Source organism: Apostichopus japonicus, chromosome 9 (assembly GCF_037975245.1).
Source record: "Apostichopus japonicus isolate 1M-3 chromosome 9, ASM3797524v1, whole genome shotgun sequence".
Taxonomy (NCBI): Eukaryota; Metazoa; Echinodermata; class Holothuroidea; order Aspidochirotida; family Stichopodidae; genus Apostichopus; species Apostichopus japonicus.
Window position 1 is genome coordinate 8,486,139 of NC_092569.1, and position 20,160 is coordinate 8,506,298.

At 36.8% G+C, this 20,160-nt stretch overlaps 1 protein-coding gene across 5 annotated transcripts in view; it reads left to right on the forward strand.

The window, feature by feature from the left end:
• The window catches only part of LOC139973459 (rho-associated protein kinase 2-like), a 199,202-nt gene that overhangs the window by 63,943 nt on the left and 115,099 nt on the right, over nucleotides 1-20,160 (forward strand). For 4 of the 5 annotated variants that reach the window (XM_071980153.1, XM_071980149.1, XM_071980151.1 and 1 more), the window contains 12 exons: nucleotides 2,154-2,216; nucleotides 2,703-2,826; nucleotides 7,488-7,508; nucleotides 9,341-9,434; nucleotides 9,667-9,761; nucleotides 10,558-10,746; nucleotides 12,582-12,741; nucleotides 14,614-14,770; nucleotides 15,017-15,173; nucleotides 16,034-16,163; nucleotides 16,670-16,735; nucleotides 19,797-19,929. In XM_071980153.1, the coding sequence (XP_071836254.1) occupies nucleotides 2,154-2,216; nucleotides 2,703-2,826; nucleotides 7,488-7,508; nucleotides 9,341-9,434; nucleotides 9,667-9,761; nucleotides 10,558-10,746; nucleotides 12,582-12,741; nucleotides 14,614-14,770; nucleotides 15,017-15,173; nucleotides 16,034-16,163; nucleotides 16,670-16,735; nucleotides 19,797-19,929 (1,389 nt within the window). The remainder of the gene's footprint in view (nucleotides 1-2,153; nucleotides 2,217-2,702; nucleotides 2,827-7,487; nucleotides 7,509-9,340; nucleotides 9,435-9,666; nucleotides 9,762-10,557; nucleotides 10,747-12,581; nucleotides 12,742-14,613; nucleotides 14,771-15,016; nucleotides 15,174-16,033; nucleotides 16,164-16,669; nucleotides 16,736-19,796; nucleotides 19,930-20,160) is intronic. The other variant, XM_071980152.1, reaches the window with a different exon arrangement.

Genomic DNA, 20,160 nt, shown 5'->3' on the forward strand with positions numbered 1-20,160 from the left:
CAAACCTACATTACAGACAATATGTATAGAGTAGGCCAACAGGGCAAGTAACCTCTGTGCAGTTTTAGTATATGTTATAGGCATAAAGAATTCACACCAGCCAAACCTACATTACAGACAATATGTATAGAGTATGCCTACAGGACAGGTAAACTCTGTGCAGTTTTAGTATATGTTATAGGCATAGAGAATTCACACCACCAAAACCTACATTACAGACAATATGTATAGAGTATGCGTACAGGGCAAGTAAACTCTGTGCAGTTTTAGTATATGTTATAGGCATAGAGAATTCACACCACCCAAACCTACATTACAGACAATATGTATAGAGTATGCCTACAGGGCAAGTAACCTCTGTGCAGTTTTAGTATATGTTATAGGCATAGAGAATTCACACCACCAAAACCTACATTACAGACAATATGTATAGAGTATGCCTACAGGGCAAGTAAACTCTGTGCAGTTTTAGTATATGTTATAGGCATAAAGAATTCACACCACCAAAACCTACATTACAGACAATATGTATAGAGTATGCCTACAGGGCAAGTTACCTCTGTGCAGTTTTAGTATATGTTATAGGCATAGAGAATTCACACCACCCAAACCTACATTACAGACAATATGTATAGAGTAGGCCAACAGGGCAAGTAACCTCTGTGCAGTTTTAGTATATGTTATAGGCATAAAGAATTCACACCACCCAAACTAAATTACAGACAATATGTATAGAGTGTGCCTACAGGGCAAGTAAACTCTGTGCAGTTTTAGTATATGTTATAGGCATAAAGAATTCACACCAGCCAAACCTACATTACAGACAATATGTATAGAGTATGCCAACAGGACAAGTAACCTCTGTGCAGTTTAAGTATATGTTATAGGCATAGAGAATTCACACCACCCAAACCTACATTACAGACAATATGTATAGAGTATGCCTACAGGGCAAGTAAACTCTGTGCAGTTTTAGTATATGTTATAGGCATAGAGAATTCACACCACCCAAACCTACATTACAGACAATATGTATAGAGTATGCCTACAGGACAAGTAAACTCTGTGCAGTTTTAGTATATGTTATAGGCATAGAGAATTCACACCACCCAAACCTACATTATAGACAATATGTATAGAGTATGCCTACAGGGCAAGTTACCTCTGTGCAGTTTTAGTATATGTTATAGGCATAGAGAATTCACACCACCCAAACCTACATTACAGACAATATGTATAGAATAGGCCTACAGGGCAAGTAAACTCTGTGCAGTTTTAGTATATGTTATAGGCATAGAGAATTAACACCACCCAAACCTACATTACAGACAATATGTATAGAGTAGGCTTACAGGGCAAGTAACCTCTGTGCAGCTTTAGTATATGTTAAAGGCATAGAGAATTCACACCACCCAAACCTACATTACAGATAATATGTATAGAGTATGCCTACAGGGCAAGTAAACTCTGTGCAGTCTTAGTATATGTTATAGGCATAGAGAATTCACACCACCCAAACCTACATTACAGACAATATGTATAGAATAGGCCTACAGGGCAAGTAAACTCTGTGCAGTTTTAGTATATGTTATAGGCATAGAGAATTCACACCACCCAAACCTACATTACAGACAATATGTATAGAGTAGGCTTACAGGGCAAGTAACCTCTGTGCAGTTTTAGTATATGTTAAAGGCATAGAGAATTCACACCACCCAAACCTACATTACAGACAATATGTATAGAGTATGCCTACAGGGCAAGTAAACTCTGTGCAGTCTTAGTATATGTTATAGGCATAGAGAATTCACACCACCCAAACCTACATTACTACATTACAGACAATATGTACAGAGTAGGCTTACAGGGCAAGTAAACTCTGTGCAGTCTTAGTATATGTTATAGGCATAGAGAATTCACACCACCCAAACCTACATTACTACATTACAGACAATATGTATAGAGTATGCCTACAGGGCAAGTAAACTCTGTGCAGTCTTAGTATATGTTATAGGCATAGAGAATTCACACCACCCAAACCTACATTACTACATTACAGACAATATGTACAGAGTAGGCTTACAGGGCAAGTAAACTCTGTGCAGTTTTAGTATGTGTTTTTGCATTTGCTTATATCTTTCTATTGTTTATAGGGAAGCACTTCTTGGACAGTTGGAACTGGCTTTGGCAAAAGCAGACTCTGAACAGCTTGCAAGGTAACTACCGCAACTAATAGCAAACAGTGTTTTATTAGAGTCCACATGATTTCCAGAATGAATATGATTTCTTGGGATTTAATACAACAAAATGTCAAGATACTTAATGTTTTGGTGCTTCTTAGCATTATAGGACCCTGTGAAGTCAAAGAGATTATTCTGTAATTAGTAAATATTTGGTTCATTTAAGTTGAAACAGACTTATCCAATTTAACAAGTACGTACAAAAGGTTTTATTTTCTCCTTTGTGGATAAACTAAGCATAAATAGTATTACATATAACATTGTCAAACTTCCAGTTTTTCGATGTCATCATCTTGTAGACATTAAGGACGATCAGAATATAGAGCAGTTCTCATACTCGGGAGAGTGAACTCAATGGGGCTGCTGCAAAGTAGAAAGTCTCCTGGCATCAAGTTTACATTTTCTATCACAAACTGTTTCTGTTGGAAATTTGCAACTTTTCCTGTGTTTTTTCACTTTCAGATCAATTGCTGAAGAGTCATGTGCTGAATTGGAGAAAGAGAAGACATTATTAGGATTGGAGTTGAAGAAGATGGGATCGAGACACAAGTCTGATATTGATGAGAAAACAAATACAATATTGCAGGTCAGTATTGAACCAGAAATGAATCTCTCAGCAGTTGAAAATATCAAAAATATTGTTGGGTATCTTAAGGTATTGTTAGAGGAAGGCTCTTGTACCTGTAGCATGATAATAGCTGATGGTTGGTATCTTAAGGTATTGTTAGGGGAAGGCTCTTGTACCTGTAGCATGATAATAGCTGATGGTTGGTATCTTAAGGTATTGTTAGAGGAAGGCTCTTGTACCTGTAGCATGATAATAGCTGATGGTTGATATCTTAAGGTATTGTTAGGGGAAGGCTCTTGTACCTGTAGCATGATAATAGCTGATGGTTGGTATCTTAAGGTATTGTTAGAGGAAGGCTCTTGTACCTGTAGCATGATAATAGCTGATGGTTGGTATCTTAAGGTATTGTTAGAGGAAGGCTCTTGTACCTGTAGCATGATAATAGCTGAAGGTTGGTATCTTAAGGTATTGTTAGAGGAAGACTCTTGTACCTGTAGCATGATAATAGCTGATGGTTGGTATCTTAAGGTATTGTTAGAGGAAGGCTCTTGTACCTGTAGCATGATAATAGCTGAAGGTTGGTATCTTAAGGTATTGTTAGAGGAAGGCTCTTGTACCTGTAGCATGATAATAGCTGATGGTTGGTATCTTAAGGTATTGTTAGAGGAAGGCTCTTGTACCTGTAGCATGATAATAGCTGATGGTTGGTATCTTAAGGTATTGTTAGAGGAAGGCTCTTGTACCTGTAGCATGATAATAGCTGATGGTTGGTATCTTAAGGTATTGTTAGAGGAAGGCTCTTGTACCTGTAGCATGATAATAGCTGATGGTTGGTATCTTAAGGTATTGTTAGAGGAAGGCTCTTGTACCTGTAGCATGATAATAGCTGATGGTTGGTATCTTAAGGTATTGTTAGAGGAAGGCTCTTGTACCTGTAGCATGATAATAGCTGAAGGTTGGTATCTTAAGGTATTGTTAGAGGAAGACTCTTGTACCTGTAGCATGATAATAGCTGATGGTTGGTATCTTAAGGTATTGTTAGAGGAAGGCTCTTGTACCTGTAGCATGATAATAGCTGAAGGTTGGTATCTTAAGGTATTGTTAGAGGAAGGCTCTTGTACCTGTAGCATGATAATAGCTGATGGTTGGTATCTTAAGGTATTGTTAGAGGAAGGCTCTTGTACCTGTAGCATGATAATAGCTGATGGTTGGTATCTTAAGGTATTGTTAGAGGAAGGCTCTTGTACCTGTAGCATGATAATAGCTGATGGTTGGTATCTTAAGGTATTGTTAGAGGTATGCTCTTGTACCTGTAGCATGATAATAGCTGATTGTTGGTATCTTAAGGTATTGTTAGAGGAAGGCTCTTGTACCTGTAGCATGATAATAGCTGATGGTTGGTATCTTAAGGTATTGTTAGAGGTATGCTCTTGTACCTGTAGCATGATAATAGCTGATGGTTGGTATCTTAAGGTATTGTTAGAGGAAGGCTCTTGTACCTGTAGCATGATAATAGCTGATGGTTGGTCAGATAACTCGGCTGAGTATTTCAGTTGTCATTACCTAAGATTGTTCTTACTTACTGTTGGTTTGTATGTTCTACAAGCATGCTTCTGATTCCTCAGAAGTTTGATTTGAAGGAAGCATGCTATATTCTAGTATTGCTTATAGCTAACTGTAGGAACAGGTAACCTTAGAATGCATCTTGGTATACTTAAATTTAGTGATGAACTAGTCATCATCCGGTCCTCAAACTTGTGCTCTTCATAACTATTGGGTGTGATTTTAAGTTCTATGATTCTCCTAAGTTAGCCTTCATCATTTGTTTTTATCTTGGTATGATTTTGACGATGAAAACAAGCAATGATCACATATGAGTTGGTCAGACCTTTTTACAGTTATAGTCAATCCCAAAGTCACAAATTAGGGCTATTTGTGTAAAATATGAATGGGTACATCTTTTGAATGTAATGTTGTAATATTAGATTTTCGTCTCAATATTAAGATCAAAAATGAATATTTTAATGCCAGTTTGCATGAGGTTTGTTGCTTGATTTTACAGGCTTTGTGTTTATGTTGTTCACTAATTGCACCAAGGATACTTGCAATATATTAAAATAAGTAGAAAGGAAAACTGAATTGTGTCATGAAGTGAAGTGCTGTGAATATGCTAGATCCTTGTAACTTGTGAGAAACACACCACCAAGAAGTATCAAGTATCAGTTTTTGTGTGTAGTCTTTGTCATTGGAACCATAGAGCCCATAGAATGTTAACTTAGGGCCCATCTGCAGTAATATCAGTTATTGTGTGTAGTCTTTGTCATTGGAACCATAGAGCCCATAGAATGTTAACTTAGGGCCCATCTGCAGTAGTATCAGTTTTTGTGTGTAGTCTTTGTCATTGGAACCATAGAGCCCATAGAATGTTAACTTAGGGCCCATCTGCAGTAATATCAGTTATTGTGTGTAGTCTTTGTCATTGGAACCATAGAGCCCATAGAATGTTAACTTAGGGCCCATCTGCAGTAATATCAGTTATTGTGTGTAGTCTTTGTCATTGGAACCATAGAGCCCATAGAATGTTAACTTAGGGCCCATCTGCAGTAATATCAGTTATTGTGTGTAGTCTTTGTCATTGGAACCATAGAGCCCATAGAATGTTAACTTAGGGCCCATCTGCAGTAATATCAGTTATTGTGTGTAGTCTTTGTCATTGGAACCATAGAGCCCATAGAATGTTAACTTAGGGCCCATCTGCAGTAATATCAGTTTTTGTGTGTAGTCTTTGTCATTGGAACCATAGAGCCCATAGAATGTTAACTTAGGGCCCATCTGCAGTAATATCAGTTATTGTGTGTAGTCTTTGTCATTGGAACCATAGAGCACATAGAGTGTTAACTTAGGGCCCATCTGCAGTAATATCAGTTATTGTGTGTAGTCTTTGTCATTGGAACCATAGAGCCCATAGAATGTTAACTTAGGGCCCATCTGCAGTTATATTGACAGTTATTGTGTGTAGTATTTGTCATTGGAACCATAGAGCCCATAGAATGTTAACTTAGGGCCCATCTGCAGTAATATCAGTTATTGTGTGTAGTCTTTGTCATTGGAACCATAGAGCCCATAGAATGTTAACTTAGGGCCCATCTGCAGTTATATTGACAGTTATTGTGTGTAGTATTTGTCATTGGAACCATAGAGCCCATAGAATGTTAACTTAGGGCCCATCTGCAGTAATATCAGTTATTGTGTGTAGTCTTTGTCATTGGAACCATAGAGCCCATAGAATGTTAACTTAGGGCCCATCTGCAGTTATATTGACAGTTATTGTGTGTAGTATTTGTCATTGGAACCATAGAGCACATAGAGTGTTAACTTAGGGCCCATCTGCAGTAATATCAGTTATTGTGTGTAGTCTTTGTCATTGGAACCATAGAGCCCATAGAATATTAACTTAGGGCCCATCTGCAGTTATATTGACAGTTATTGTGTGTAGTATTTGTCATTGGAACCATAGAGCCCATAGAATGTTAACTTAGGGCCCATCTGCAGTAATATCAGTTATTGTGTGTAGTCTTTGTCATTGGAACCATAGAGCCCATAGAATGTTAACTTAGGGCCCATCTGCAGTTATATTGACAGTTATTGTGTGTAGTCTTTGTCATTGGAACCATAGAGCCCATAGAATGTTAACTTAGGGCCCATCTGCAGTAATATCAGTTCTTGTGTGTAGTATTTGTCATTGGAACCATAGAGCCCATAGAATGTTAACTTAGGGCCCATCTGCAGTTATATTGACAGTTATTGTGTGTAGTCTTTGTCATTGGAACCATAGAGCCCATAGAATGTTAACTTAGGGCCCATCTGCAGTTATATTGACAGTTATTGTGTGTAGTCTTTGTCATTGGAACCATAGAGCCCATAGAATGTTAACTTAGGGCCCATCTGCAGTAATATCAGTTCTTGTGTGTAGTATTTGTCATTGGAACCATAGAGCCCATAGAATGTTAACTTAGGGCCCATCTGCAGTTATATTGACAGTTATTGTGTGTAGTCTTTGTCATTGGAACCATAGAGCCCATAGAATGTTAACTTAGGGCCCATCTGCAGTAATATCAGTTATTGTGTGTAGTCTTTGTCATTGGAACCATAGAGCCCATAGAATGTTAACTTAGGGCCCATCTGCAGTTATATCAGTTATTGTGTGTAGTCTTTGTCATTGGAACCAAAGAGCCCATAGAGTGTTAACTTAGGGCCCATCTGCAGTTATATCAGTTATTGTGTGTAGTCTTTGTCATTGGAACCATAGAGTGTTGGCTGACAGTTAGGTATGGTACTGTAAACTTTAGTTTATCAAGATCTACAATGATTCTTGAGGTGGTAAATTACCTGTAGTGGGTGGTCTCTGATGTTTTCCTTCAAGATACAAATTATTAAACAGTGTGTGCATGATCAGCCACTTTCTAGTAGTCATCAATTTGAATAATACAATTAGTGAATTATTGGCATGTAAATCGATGATGTGTATTAATGGCAGTACGTTAAGTTAAAGAGTACTTTGCCTGATTCAGTTGTCTGAATGTGTGGATTATGCCAAGAAGTTATTATCCTTTTTTTCTTATTGCACGTTTTGTCTGTTTTCAACTCAAACCTGTTTTGTTTCCCCAAACCTGATCCAGATGGAAGATAAGGCAAGAGAAGTAAGTCAGTGCATGGTTTGGTGTTACTAACATATATTACGCCTAAAACCCTCTTAACCTACTTTTTGCCTTTTTTATGTTAACTTATGATCAGGTAGGTCTGTTGGACTAGGGGTAAAATGAATTAAATAAAATTTGAATTTAGGTATCTCCATTCAGTACAAAGATTTGAATGTCATATTGTGCATTTATAAGTGTGGACTAAAAGGAAGAAAATACTAATGGTATAACTACTAAACCTGGTTGATTTCCTGCCTGCTGTGAAAATAACCTGCCTAAACCTTAATCACTCTGCTTGTTAAGTACTATAAAGGAAACAATGACTTTAAAGTATAAATATACAGATGGGTAACTACTTGTGCTAATCAGCAGAGACTAATGTTAGTACAAGTCCAAGAGAAGGACTTCTCAAAATAGAGTCATTTTGAAAATACAAGGTGTTTAATTTTGCAGAAACTGACTGTTCTGTAATTCAGTTAACCTATTATTAACATTTCATTAAGATGATCTCTCTGACTAGACTCGCGCAGGGATACATTGGTGGGAAAATATTTCAGTAAATTTATTTCATCTCAAAACGTATGTAGGAACCTTTCTGACAGAAGTTTTCAAAAGTACAATGAAACAAACTCACACACAATATCAAAGGAAAAACAGTATTGTTTACCAACTGGCCATCTCCAATGCACTTCTGAGAACATGGTTTACAGTCTGCACAGGAAACCATAATCATAGGACAGTTTGACTTACAAACTTCATAGTCAAATGCATGTTTCTGTTTCACTCCATTTGATGATTGCACTGCTTCTCAGATCAAAGACCTTTCATGGTACAATATTATTCCTTGTATGCTGCCTTTTCATGTTCCCTCCTTTTAGTTTCTTTCAGAGCAGACGGTAGATAGAAGTTGTTCTGCATTGTAAAGGAAGGTTGACAAATATTCTTATCAGATGTAGAATAATGCTTGTTTCCCCCTATTTATTACCATTTCTCTGCACACCTCATTTCTACTAATACTCCTGACAATGTTTTGCTTGTTAATCTCAGGATAAGTAAAAGCTACCAAGTTGAAGCTTGTTTCTTGTTTGGCTTATTAGCAGCTATTTCTTTCTTTGGTTTATCTTCTCTCATTGATACTTCGTGATGCTTTTGTATTATTTTTCAATAACCTAAACTTAAAACTGATCAATTACTACTAAACTGTTTAACCATTATGAAAACTCTTCCGTTGTAAACATTGCAAGATCATTGATGTTGATAATTCATTGATGTTGATAATCTTTAGGGGTGAACTTCAGATTAAACCCTTGTAGAAAAGTTCAATTTCAACAATAATACTCCTGACATGCCTCCCTCTAAAAAAAAGTAGGAAAATTGGATCAATCTAAAACTAATAAATGGAAATAAATCTTATGAATTTTATGCATTTGTATGTGTTGAAAGTCTCTTATGGCACCATTCAAACTGTTTTATGTTTGATTCACCTATATGTAGCAACAACTTTCAAAAGTGGTGTGATATAAGATATCAATTTGTTTGCACAGATATTGCCAATTGAATTAGTAAGAAATTGCTCTGTCATCACTTTCAATCGGAAACAGTCATTTGTTCCATATATAGCTGGATTCCTTTCATCTTGATAAAATACCTACAAATCTACCATAACCTGGCTTTCCCACAAGATCACATTACAAACCCTTTATCCTTTGTTTAATTGTCCACATCACTTTTAAAGGCACTTAAATTCTAAGGTGTGAATTGCTTGCTGCTTGTAAGTTTGTTATATTTCACACAATATGTTAAATAATCATTTCTTCACTTCTTTATTGTAGTATGAAGAGACAATGAACACATTGAATAGTAACTTGTCTTTATTGGAATCTGAAAAGACTGATCTGGACAACAAACTGAAGCATACCCAGGAAGGTAAGATACCCAGTACACCATCATGCTAAGTCAACTGAATAAGATGGCTGTTATAGTTTCACAACTTTAATGAGTACTGATTTGATGGCAAACTGCATGTTGCTTCTTGAAATTATGGGTAGTTGCTTATGTAAAGCCCTGCAAGATAATGGCTAGTTATTCCTTTGCAGTATTGTTATGGAATGTGATATATTTACAGTATGTAACTTCAGATTGCTCTTTCTTCACACAGAGTCAGAGAATGTCAAAAAAAGTATGGAAACACTACAGCTTACGGAAGGGAACTTGAAGAAAAAGTTAGAATCTGAACAGCTGTTAAAGATACAAGTAAGAACCTGATGGAATCTTTGGAATCAAAGTGCTACATTTGTTTAAAAGGGAGTTACGTAGGTTATTCTTTAACCTTGCTTTAAACATCCCTCATATCAAGCTTCAGCCTCAGTAAAAATTACATTCTGAATAACTGTTTAGTTAGATAATATTTTACATTGGATTCATCTACATGAAGAAAGCATTGTACGTAAAACAATACTTATTCTCCAAGTTGAGATTGTTCTGGACAAATGTCTAATCCTTATCAGCTCAGCAAATTCTTATACCTTTTGGGAGATATGACATATTTATTGTTACTTCAAACACAAGACTGGCTCAAGTGTAAATGTGACATCTTCAAGTCCTATGTGCTTCAATGAATTATGTTTTTCTTTATTTATTGCAATGAGTTTTTCTTGAAATGTAGATTGGATTTGCGAATGGTGAATCTAAAATATTAAAGCTTTAAACGTGTTCTAAAGATTGAATTGCTTTCATTGTCAAGGTTGTTGATAACTTGTAAATATAGAAAGGAAAACAAAGATTAAGTAAAAGTTTAAAGACCCTACTAAGCCATCATAGATTCACAAAATGACAGCTTCAGGACATGACTTTTAAGGTTCGATATCTCCTAACAAAACAGGATATTTCTAAGCTGTTTTGGTTCTTGACAAAGATCTCTGTCATATAAGATGATAGTTGGGTTTGTGTCACCTGTACCTAGTGTACCAGCAGCCATAGTTAAATTCACTCCATACTGTATACTGTTATGTTAACAAAACACTTCATGTATCTTTGCCATGTTTTACAGGCTGTTAATAAATTGGAAGAGATTCTCAAGAGAAAGGATATTCAACCTGGCCAGAAGAAGGCAACTGCAGCTCAAGTTAGACAGAAAGAGAAAGAGATCAAGAAATTGCAGGCAGAACTGACAAGAGAGCGAAACAATTTCTCTAAGATGCAGCAGGAGAAGAACAAGGAGAGTTCTGAGACTTCAGCAGTAAGTACTTATGCCCTTACAAAAATAAAAAGCATCATCAAATTACTTCTTTCATTATACACGAAGAACATACCTGGGAGGGATCAGTGGATGATCTCGCCACATCGAGTTAACTGTTATTGTGTGATTAGAAATTCAATGCTATAGAGGGAGAAAGTAGATTCTACTTAGGGAAGGCTCGCGAATTGAACCGCCTATCATCGCCGGCCCAGCCAGCAGCACACCACTGCTCATTATGCAGCCTGCATATCACTCACGCTTGAGTGCACACATCCACGGACCCTCTCTGAAAGTAATGAGCATCCAGTTCCCAACAGAGAATTGCTGCTATTGTCTGTAAACAAAAACTGTAGTTGGCTTTTCCTGATCTGTGGTTTTCACGTAACGATAGCACTCTGACCACAGTAGAAGGAGATTCATTTCAAGAATGAGTTGAAATCATGATTAACCAATTTCGGAGTGAATGTGTCAATTCTTTCTGACTTCTTTTCCTGTTCAGAGGATTCTCATTCACTAACACTGATCCATTTAATTTTTTTTCTGTTACCAGCGTAACATTGTTATCTTCTAGATGATGTTTTGATTCATGAAGAAGTAATTAGTTATGCCACATGTTGTGTATTTTTAATTTATTATGCAAGACTTGTTCAAAAAATATGACGAAAAACCCATAGCCCATATACTGAAATAGAAAGCACTTGTTTGCTTTCGCGGAATGGGCCCTTTATTTTAATCATGTAATTTTTTGTGTCTGGATCAAATCACCAACGAAAACGTACATATTGTACTGGTGAAAAGTACTCGAAGTTAAAACCTTCAATCCATCACTACAGCACCAGTGTACGCAAAATACTACATTTCCTCTTCAAGACTTTTTTTTGGTTTTGCAAACTAATGGTTTGGCAAGATTTTACCGTTGACTTAGTGTGGTGGTAGGCTAACATGTGGTCGAAAGATAGCAGCAATATTGAAAGTATTCCATGGACATTTTAGTTTAGTATATACAGATGGTTAGGCTGGATTTCCATGTTAACTTATTTTATGTTAGGCTATCATGTGGTCGGAGATATGTGGGGAGTTTAGGCATAGTTTGTCAAGTGCAGGTGTTTTTGTTGTCATCAAGCAGCTAGCTCTGGTAGCCCATAGCAAGTGCTTTGCTCTCATAGTTATAGCTACTGTATACGTTCGTGATTCAATCGCAAATATTGAAATTCTCAAACTTTATGTTTTTTTCATTCGTTTATTTCATACAAGGAAAGACTGACAAGGAAATTTACAGGATGTTAAGAGGGATTATAGACAGGATAAATTTACAGGCTGCTCATTGATAAAAAATTCTTGAACCTGCACAGAGGTTTTTATGATCCTTTTGTGGCCAGTTCATTGTCTGGTCTTCTTTTGTTTTAGAGGCTTAATTTGTGGTCAGTACATGCATTTGTCCACAGACTCTTGGAAGCCAGGAAATGTGTGCGTTCAAGCATGACTCATTACCAGCTAGATGCTGTGTCATTACACTGGATAGCAATGGCTGGGCTGGTGATGATCCTCAGTTAAATTTGCGAGCCTTCCTTTACTATTAATTTTTTTTTTTAAATCCATGACTTTAATGGATTCATGTGTGCAGTCAACCTCTCCTCATTATGTGGGCAATTGAAGTTGCTGTTCCATAGCAGTATTTAATTTTGTGCATTTGCTGAATAGAACGGAAGGGGGGGGGGGGGGAGGGCTACTACTTACAGTTTGTGTGGTAATTAAGCATCATTTAGATGTTTCTGTCTTGAGAGGCTGAGAAATACTTTTAGATGATAACATTTGAGTAACATATCCATCTAAAGCTTCTTCAAGAGGAAACCCAGAAGAGACAGGATCTTGAGATGGAGGTAGCAAGCCGAATTAGTGAGGTGGAAGCTCTCCGCAGAAAGCTGAAGTTAGCACAGAGCAGTGTGGATTCCAACAGTCACTCAAGTGTGGGAGAAAATGAAAGTGGTGATGAAGGTTTGTTGAATAATAAAGCTAAGGACAGAATTGAAGTGTTGATGAAGGTTTGTTGAATAAGTAAAGCTAAGGACAGAATTGGAAGTGTTGATGAAGGTTTGTTGAATAAGTAAAGCTAAGGACAGAATTGGAAGTCTTGATGAAGGATTGTTCAATAATTAAAGCTAAGGACAGAATTGAAGTCTTGATGAAGGTTTGTTGAATAAGTAAAGCTAAGGACAGAATTGAAGTGGTGATGAAGGTTTGTTGAATAAGTAAAGCTAAGGACAGAATTGGAAGTGTTGATGAAGGTTTGTTGAATAAGTAAAGCTAAGGACAGAATTGGAAGTGTTGATGAAGGTTTGTTGAATTAGTAAAGCTAAGAACAGAATTGAAGTGTTGATGAAGGTTTGTTACATAAGTAAAGCTAAGGACAGAATTGAAGTGTTGATGAAGGTTTGTTGAATAAGTAAAGCTAAGGACAGAATTGGAAGTGTTGATGAAGGTTTGTTGAATAAGTAAAGCTAAGGACAGAATTGGAAGTGTTGATGAAGGTTTGTTGAATTAGTAAAGCTAAGAACAGAATTGAAGTGTTGATGAAGGTTTGTTGAATAAGTAAAGCTAAGGACAGAATTGAAGTGTTGATGAAGGTTTGTTGAATAAGTAAAGCTAAGGACAGAATTGGAAGTGTTGATGAAGGTTTGTTGAATAAGTAAAGCTAAGGACAGAATTGGAAGTGTTGATGAAGGTTTGTTGAATTAGTAAAGCTAAGAACGGAATTGAAGTGTCGATGAAGGTTTGTTGAATTAGTAAACTAAGGACAGTATGGAAGTGTTGATGAAGGTTTGTTACATAAGTAAAGCTAAGGACAGAATTGAAGTGTTGATGAAGGTTTGTTGAATAAGTAAAGCTAAGGACAGAATTGGAAGTGTTGATGAAGGTTTGTTACATAAGTAAAGCTAAGGACAGAATTGAAGTGTTGATGAAGGTTTGTTGAATAAGTAAAGCTAAGGACAGAATTGGAAGTGTTGATGAAGGTTTGTTGAATAAGTAAAGCTAAGGACAGAATTGGAAGTGTTGATGAAGGTTTGTTGAATTAGTAAAGCTAAGAACAGAATTGAAGTGTTGATGAAGGTTTGTTGAATAAGTAAAGCTAAGGACAGAATTGAAGTGTTGATGAAGGTTTGTTGAATAAGTAAAGCTAAGGACAGAATTGGAAGTGTTGATGAAGGTTTGTTGAATAAGTAAAGCTAAGGACAGAATTGGAAGTGTTGATGAAGGTTTGTTGAATTAGTAAAGCTAAGAACGGAATTGAAGTGTCGATGAAGGTTTGTTGAATTAGTAAACTAAGGACAGTATGGAAGTGTTGATGAAGGTTTGTTACATAAGTAAAGCTAAGGACAGAATTGAAGTGTTGATGAAGGTTTGTTGAATAAGTAAAGCTAAGGACAGAATTGGAAGTGTTGATGAAGGTTTGTTACATAAGTAAAGCTAAGGACAGAATTGAAGTGTTGATGAAGGTTTGTTGAATAAGTAAAGCTAAGGACAGAATTGGAAGTGTTGATGAAGGTTTGTTGAATAAGTAAAGCTAAGGACAGAATTGGAAGTGTCGATGAAGGTTTGTTGAATTAGTAAAGCTAAGAACGGAATTGAAGTGTCGATGAAGGTTTGTTGAATTAGTAAACTAAGGACAGTATGGAAGTGTTGATAAAGGTTTGTTACATAAGTAAAGCTAAGGGCAGAATTGAAGTAGTTATAAAGGTTTGTTTACATTCAGGCTAAATATATAATAGTAGCATTAAAGCTTGAGAACATTGTTAGTTTGATTGTATAACTTTTAAAATCTTACTGTTTAAACTTATCAACACACTGACTTGTCTTTTGATGTTGTAGATCACTTAGAAGGGACTCTGTCATTACCAGCTGGGAGGAATATTCGTCGTTCTGGATGGAATAAACATGTCGTTGAAGTCAGTTCTCAGAAGGTTATATTCTATGAGTCGGAGAATGAGAAAGCTGGCAACAAGCCTACAGTGATCCTAGACATAGAGTGAGTACATAGTAGTAATGATCAAGAAACTTGGGATGGTCTATATTTGCTTCCTTGCTGATGCATGGTAAGAGGCTCCTTGAACCAAATTTGACCTGGCTAATCATGTTTTACAATGTGTTATGTACTATTATGTGTTTTGTTCCAAGAGCCTTGCATTGGACCTATATATGTTGTCTTACACTCCTGATCTTTTGAAACCTAATTCTGCTTTTAAATTTTACTTTGGTAATATGCTACCAACAGCAAACTCTTTCATGTACGGGCAGTCACTCAAGGTGATGTTATTCGAGCTGAGGCCAGAGACATTCCAAGGATATTCCAGCTCCTTTATGCAGGGGAAGGAGAGACCCGAAGGAAAGCAGATCAGCCAGCAGAAAACAACCCCTCTGACAAAGCAGAGGTCAGTTCATTATTATTGTCAGTTATTAAGTCATTCTTTAGTTATTTCTTGTATGCAGTATTTTGATTGTAGTATCAAGCAGATTTAAAACTTAATGCATATTTATAGCGTGTTATATTGAGGAGCATGTTGGGTGATCTCTTTGTTATGGCAGTTGTCATCAGAATGACTCTTTGAAGCATGTCTTCTTGATAAGGTGAACAAACATTTCACCAGTGTATAAGGATATCTGGTCAAACTTCTGTAAATTTCTCATTTACACTGAGAATGAGGGTTGTATATTTTAGTTTATATTACCACAACAGCCACTGGCAGAAGTGATGTGTTCTTCCGGTTTGAAACTTCCATAACCTTTCAAATTTTTGTCTATTTGCTGTGCCTTGGTGATTTAAATTTTTCTGCCCATAAAGGATTGGTATAGAGGACTAGTGATATGTGAAAGTGGAGGTCATGAAAGGTCATTAAAACCATCTCTGTTGTTTACAGCTGAGAGTCTATTTTTCACCAAGTTATCAATGAAAGAACAGAAATTTGATTTTAACTTGGTCAAAATGTAGGTTTACATAGGGTGTTCAGGAATTGTCTAAGTTCCAATTACTTAAAGGAAACCTGTTCCTCGCCTTCACTCTTAGGGCAGCTTTAGATCTTTGGCTAGTACTCCATATATGATTGCAGTAGATCAGATTAAGACACCATCTTGGATATGTGCACCAAGTCAGATTTAGCGAGCAAGTCACACCTGAATTTGATCCAATTCTGAACACTTTGTATCCCATAGTTGGTATCAAATTCTTGTTTGTACCTGTTGAGTTCTGTATGACTATTGCAATACCTATGATCAAAATTTTTCTTACCAACAGGATAAAAACATCATAAAATACAAGAACCATGAGCTGGTGGTTGTGCATTTCCACATGCCAACCACCTGTGAGTCTTGCAACAAGATTCTCAGCAGTGTAATCAGACCTCCACCAGCTTTGGAGTGCAGATGTAAGTACCACCACCACCATCATTCACAAACTACAGCTGGTCTGCAATTCTGCTTGTATGAGCACCACTGGCATGATTGAAAGTAGTTCAGTATTGATTTTATTACCTCTCTCTGCCATCTATGGGTGTTAGGGATTTAAAGCATTTTACCTTTCAATTTATAGTGTACTATGACAATGAGCAAACATTCCAATAGTCAATATCAAGCCTGTATAACCGTTTAAGCAACTTAAAAACACCTCAGAGTGTCTTCAAAGAGCCTTTCCTGACCATAACCTACAGACTTGCTGGATTTGCTGGTTTGTGTTGCTGTACCACCTTTAACTTACAACTCCATCGCTGTCCAGCATGATACTTACAAATGTTATCTATCTACCAAGTTGTCTGCCAGGTCCACACCTTGGAATTGGATTCATACACCAGTCACTTCACACAGAACATACAGTTAACTTATTTGAGTGTTTCTTTGTGATAATTTTCACCCCTCTGACCCTTTTCATTTACAGTATGTCATTTGAAAGTTCACAAAGAGCACCATGACAAGAATGAAGAGTTTTGCCCCCCTTGCAAAGGTATGTATTGATGCTGTGAATGCTGCAAACTTTGTCAAATATGCCAGATATCTTCAAAGTAATATCATGAAAGAGGCTTTCAAAGATGGCAATAATGCCATTACATTCACATGTGATATTCTATTTGTTAGTAATGTCATAATCGGAACATTATCAGCTTTCAATTTATACCAGATTTTGTAGTGCAGTAGAACATAATAATAAGAAACTATGTTGTGTGTTGACTTTTTGTAAGACAAATGTCTGATTGCACACAGTGACCATGATCAATTAAATGGCCACTGCAAAAGTCAAATGCCTGCCACTAACGGAAAGGAAGTACACTGTGTGAGGGTGGATATTCTGAATTACGTCACTCAGTCGCATCGAAAAATTCCAAATTAAATTATCAACACATGAAAGAAACAGCTTAGGTACACAGTGAGTAGCCTACGCCACCCAGCCTGGTTCAAGTGTGGTATAGTATTAACTGACAAGAGTTGCAAAGCAAGGGAAATGATACTATTTTATTTAAAGCATTAATTACACATCGTTAACATAGACAGTGTAGTGCACCTTCAAAACTGTAACTGTATGTGTAGTCATTACTTTCCATCAACGAGCCATATTAAAAATCATCCTGTAATGTAAGATGTGAGATCTGTGCAAAACTACGCATGCAGAATGTTGAGGATCTATGAAGGGGAAGCATACATTTGTTCAACTTATCATCAGATTATTTCTCAAACATAACCCTGTGAATTTGATTTGTACAGAGATGTATACTGCATGTTTTATATACACAAACATTTCTTGCAGATTGCCATGATTTGTATGAAGAAGTAAACCACATGTTTATAATACACAGTGCAATATTTCTTTGCAGAGTTGCTGTGATTTGTGCCAAGCTTAGTGATATGAAGGTTTTTGCGCCTGAGTTTGATATGCATATACAACAGGTGGTCAGCGAAATGGTGAAGAATAAAGATCTTGTAGCTACAATTTGTTTCTTGTGTTTCACAAGATTATTTTTCAGAGTCATAACTGTACCCCTCCCCCTCAAAATATAAACAAAACGGCCTGTTTGCCCCCGAAGAAGTCCAGGTCAGCATGTCATTGTCCCAGCCTATTGTATACATCATTGCTTACTACTGCGGTCTGAGCTGTTGTTTGTATACACTCAGTTCTAACACATGTAGTACAATAGTATGCTACACTGTTGTAGCAGCCTATACTCAAACAAAACGTCACCATCTTTGTTTCCGCTAATCTTGAATGCTTTGATTTATAAAAATGAAATTCCATGAAGAAAAAAAAGTTTGTTTGAACATTTCTGTAACGTTCACAGAAATTTTGGTCAGTTTCCGTGGATGTTGTTTCAGATAGCGATTTTAGTAGTCACCTGTATAGATGTATTATCTCTTACCACTGACACACGTTGGTGTCTTATGGGGAAGCAGACATTGGAATGCACTTTGCTGTGTAAGTTCCCATCATACTCCTTTGCCAGGCCATATAGTCAAAACTGGTTGCCTTTCACGAGATACCCACAAAATGAAACTGAACTTGACTGCCACCCTATACTGGGTTAGGGACTGATGAATCACACAGGATAATAATAGATGAAATTCATTGTTCCTCTCAAGAGGCTGAACTGGGGCTAAATAGCCAAATACATGCAAAACTGCTATGATGGCAGGATGAGGTTACTTAATTCTCTGAAAGGTGGCTGTGTGATAAACAATTGTACTTGTGTGCATCAACTTTGCAAGGGCATTAGCCATTTCCTAAAGGGTAACATATTTTATTTTGTTTTGGGGAATGGGGAGGAGGGGTGAAGCAGCTGGATAGGCCAAGTTAGGGGGTTACTGTTGTCTCACATACATGTTCCCTCCTGTAGCTTGATATTGCCTAGTGAAAAGTAGCCTATGGTGCTTTGGTTAACAAAAATTCTTACAAAGAATGAGGAAAGTGAAGAAATGACAGGGACTTGGTTGAATTGCCATATACATGCAAAACTGCTACAACGACAAGACTAAATTATGTCAAAGGTAGATTTGCGACATACAATCGTCCTTCTGGGCAGTAATTTTACAAGGGAGGTTAGCACTTCCAAAAGGATTAATGTTTTGTTAATCCGGCTTTGGATTGGTGAAGGAGGGTGAGGAAGCAGTAGAAAAGAAGCTGGATAGGCCTGGTCAGGATGATGGAGGGTCATGGTCGTCTCATATGGACCCACATTTTGCTGGAATACTAAGTAACTTAGCCAGCTCCGTTAGCCCAGGCCCCAGTTTTTTTTCCTTCGTTAATGATTTTCTAGTTCAGACACTGCAATACAGGTTCAACTGGAACCACCAGCAACAGTTTGAAAAGCTTCCTACTACTTGCAACAAAAATTATGCAAAAGTGAATGTTGTTCATCCTTAATGAGATTGATTTACATTCATGTTCTGTTGAAACAGAAGAGCATGTAGACTTCTTGCAAATGTTTAAGAAAATACATTGGCCTGTCCCACCATACTTTGGCCTGTCCCACCATACTTTGGCCTGTCCCACCATACTTTGGCCTGTCCCACCATACTTTGGCCTGTCCCACCATTGGCATGTCCCACCATACTTTGGCCTGTCCCACCATACCATATATACGACTGGCTTAAGCCTCTACAGAGAAAATCTATTTCGTGTGTGAAATGTATTCACCAGAAAAAGATAAAAAATGACAAATGCACCAAATATAACTCCTAAAACAGCTTCCGAAAGCTGTGGTGCATTAGCTGATTCTTAAGATAAAGTCATAACTAAGGAATTTGACCATTTTGGATAGATAAAGTCTTTCAAGGTTTGATAGATCTATTGTTTTAATTGGATTTAAGACTAACAATGGTTTTGCAAACTTCAGAAGAGGGTGCCAGGTAATAATGAGTTCTGCTTGACTGAGCGCAGCCAATCCCTCTCTGTTGCAGTTGAGTTTGCAATGACCTCTTATTAGATGTATTAGCTTATCCAATAAACCTCAAATTAAAGTACAAGCTCATTGCCTTTGCAAATAATTTCTGACTTGTCTTGATTCCTTTTCCTTTAGTGAATATTGATGTCAAGACAGCCAAGCACATGTTACTCATGGCTAGTAGTGCAGAGGAACAACAGAAATGGATTACCCATTTGGGTAAACAGATCAGGGCTAACAAAGGCAACACCAGTAATAACTCTCCAAGGTAAGCATCTCATCATCAGTACATAACCTAAACAAGTTGTAGAATTATATACAGAAATCACTCTCATCGAATACACTATTCCTATATAAATATATAAATATATATAAATATATATATATATATATATATATATATATATATATATATATATATATATATATATATATATATATATATATATATATATATATATATATATATATATGTACATGTATATGTATATGAGATTCA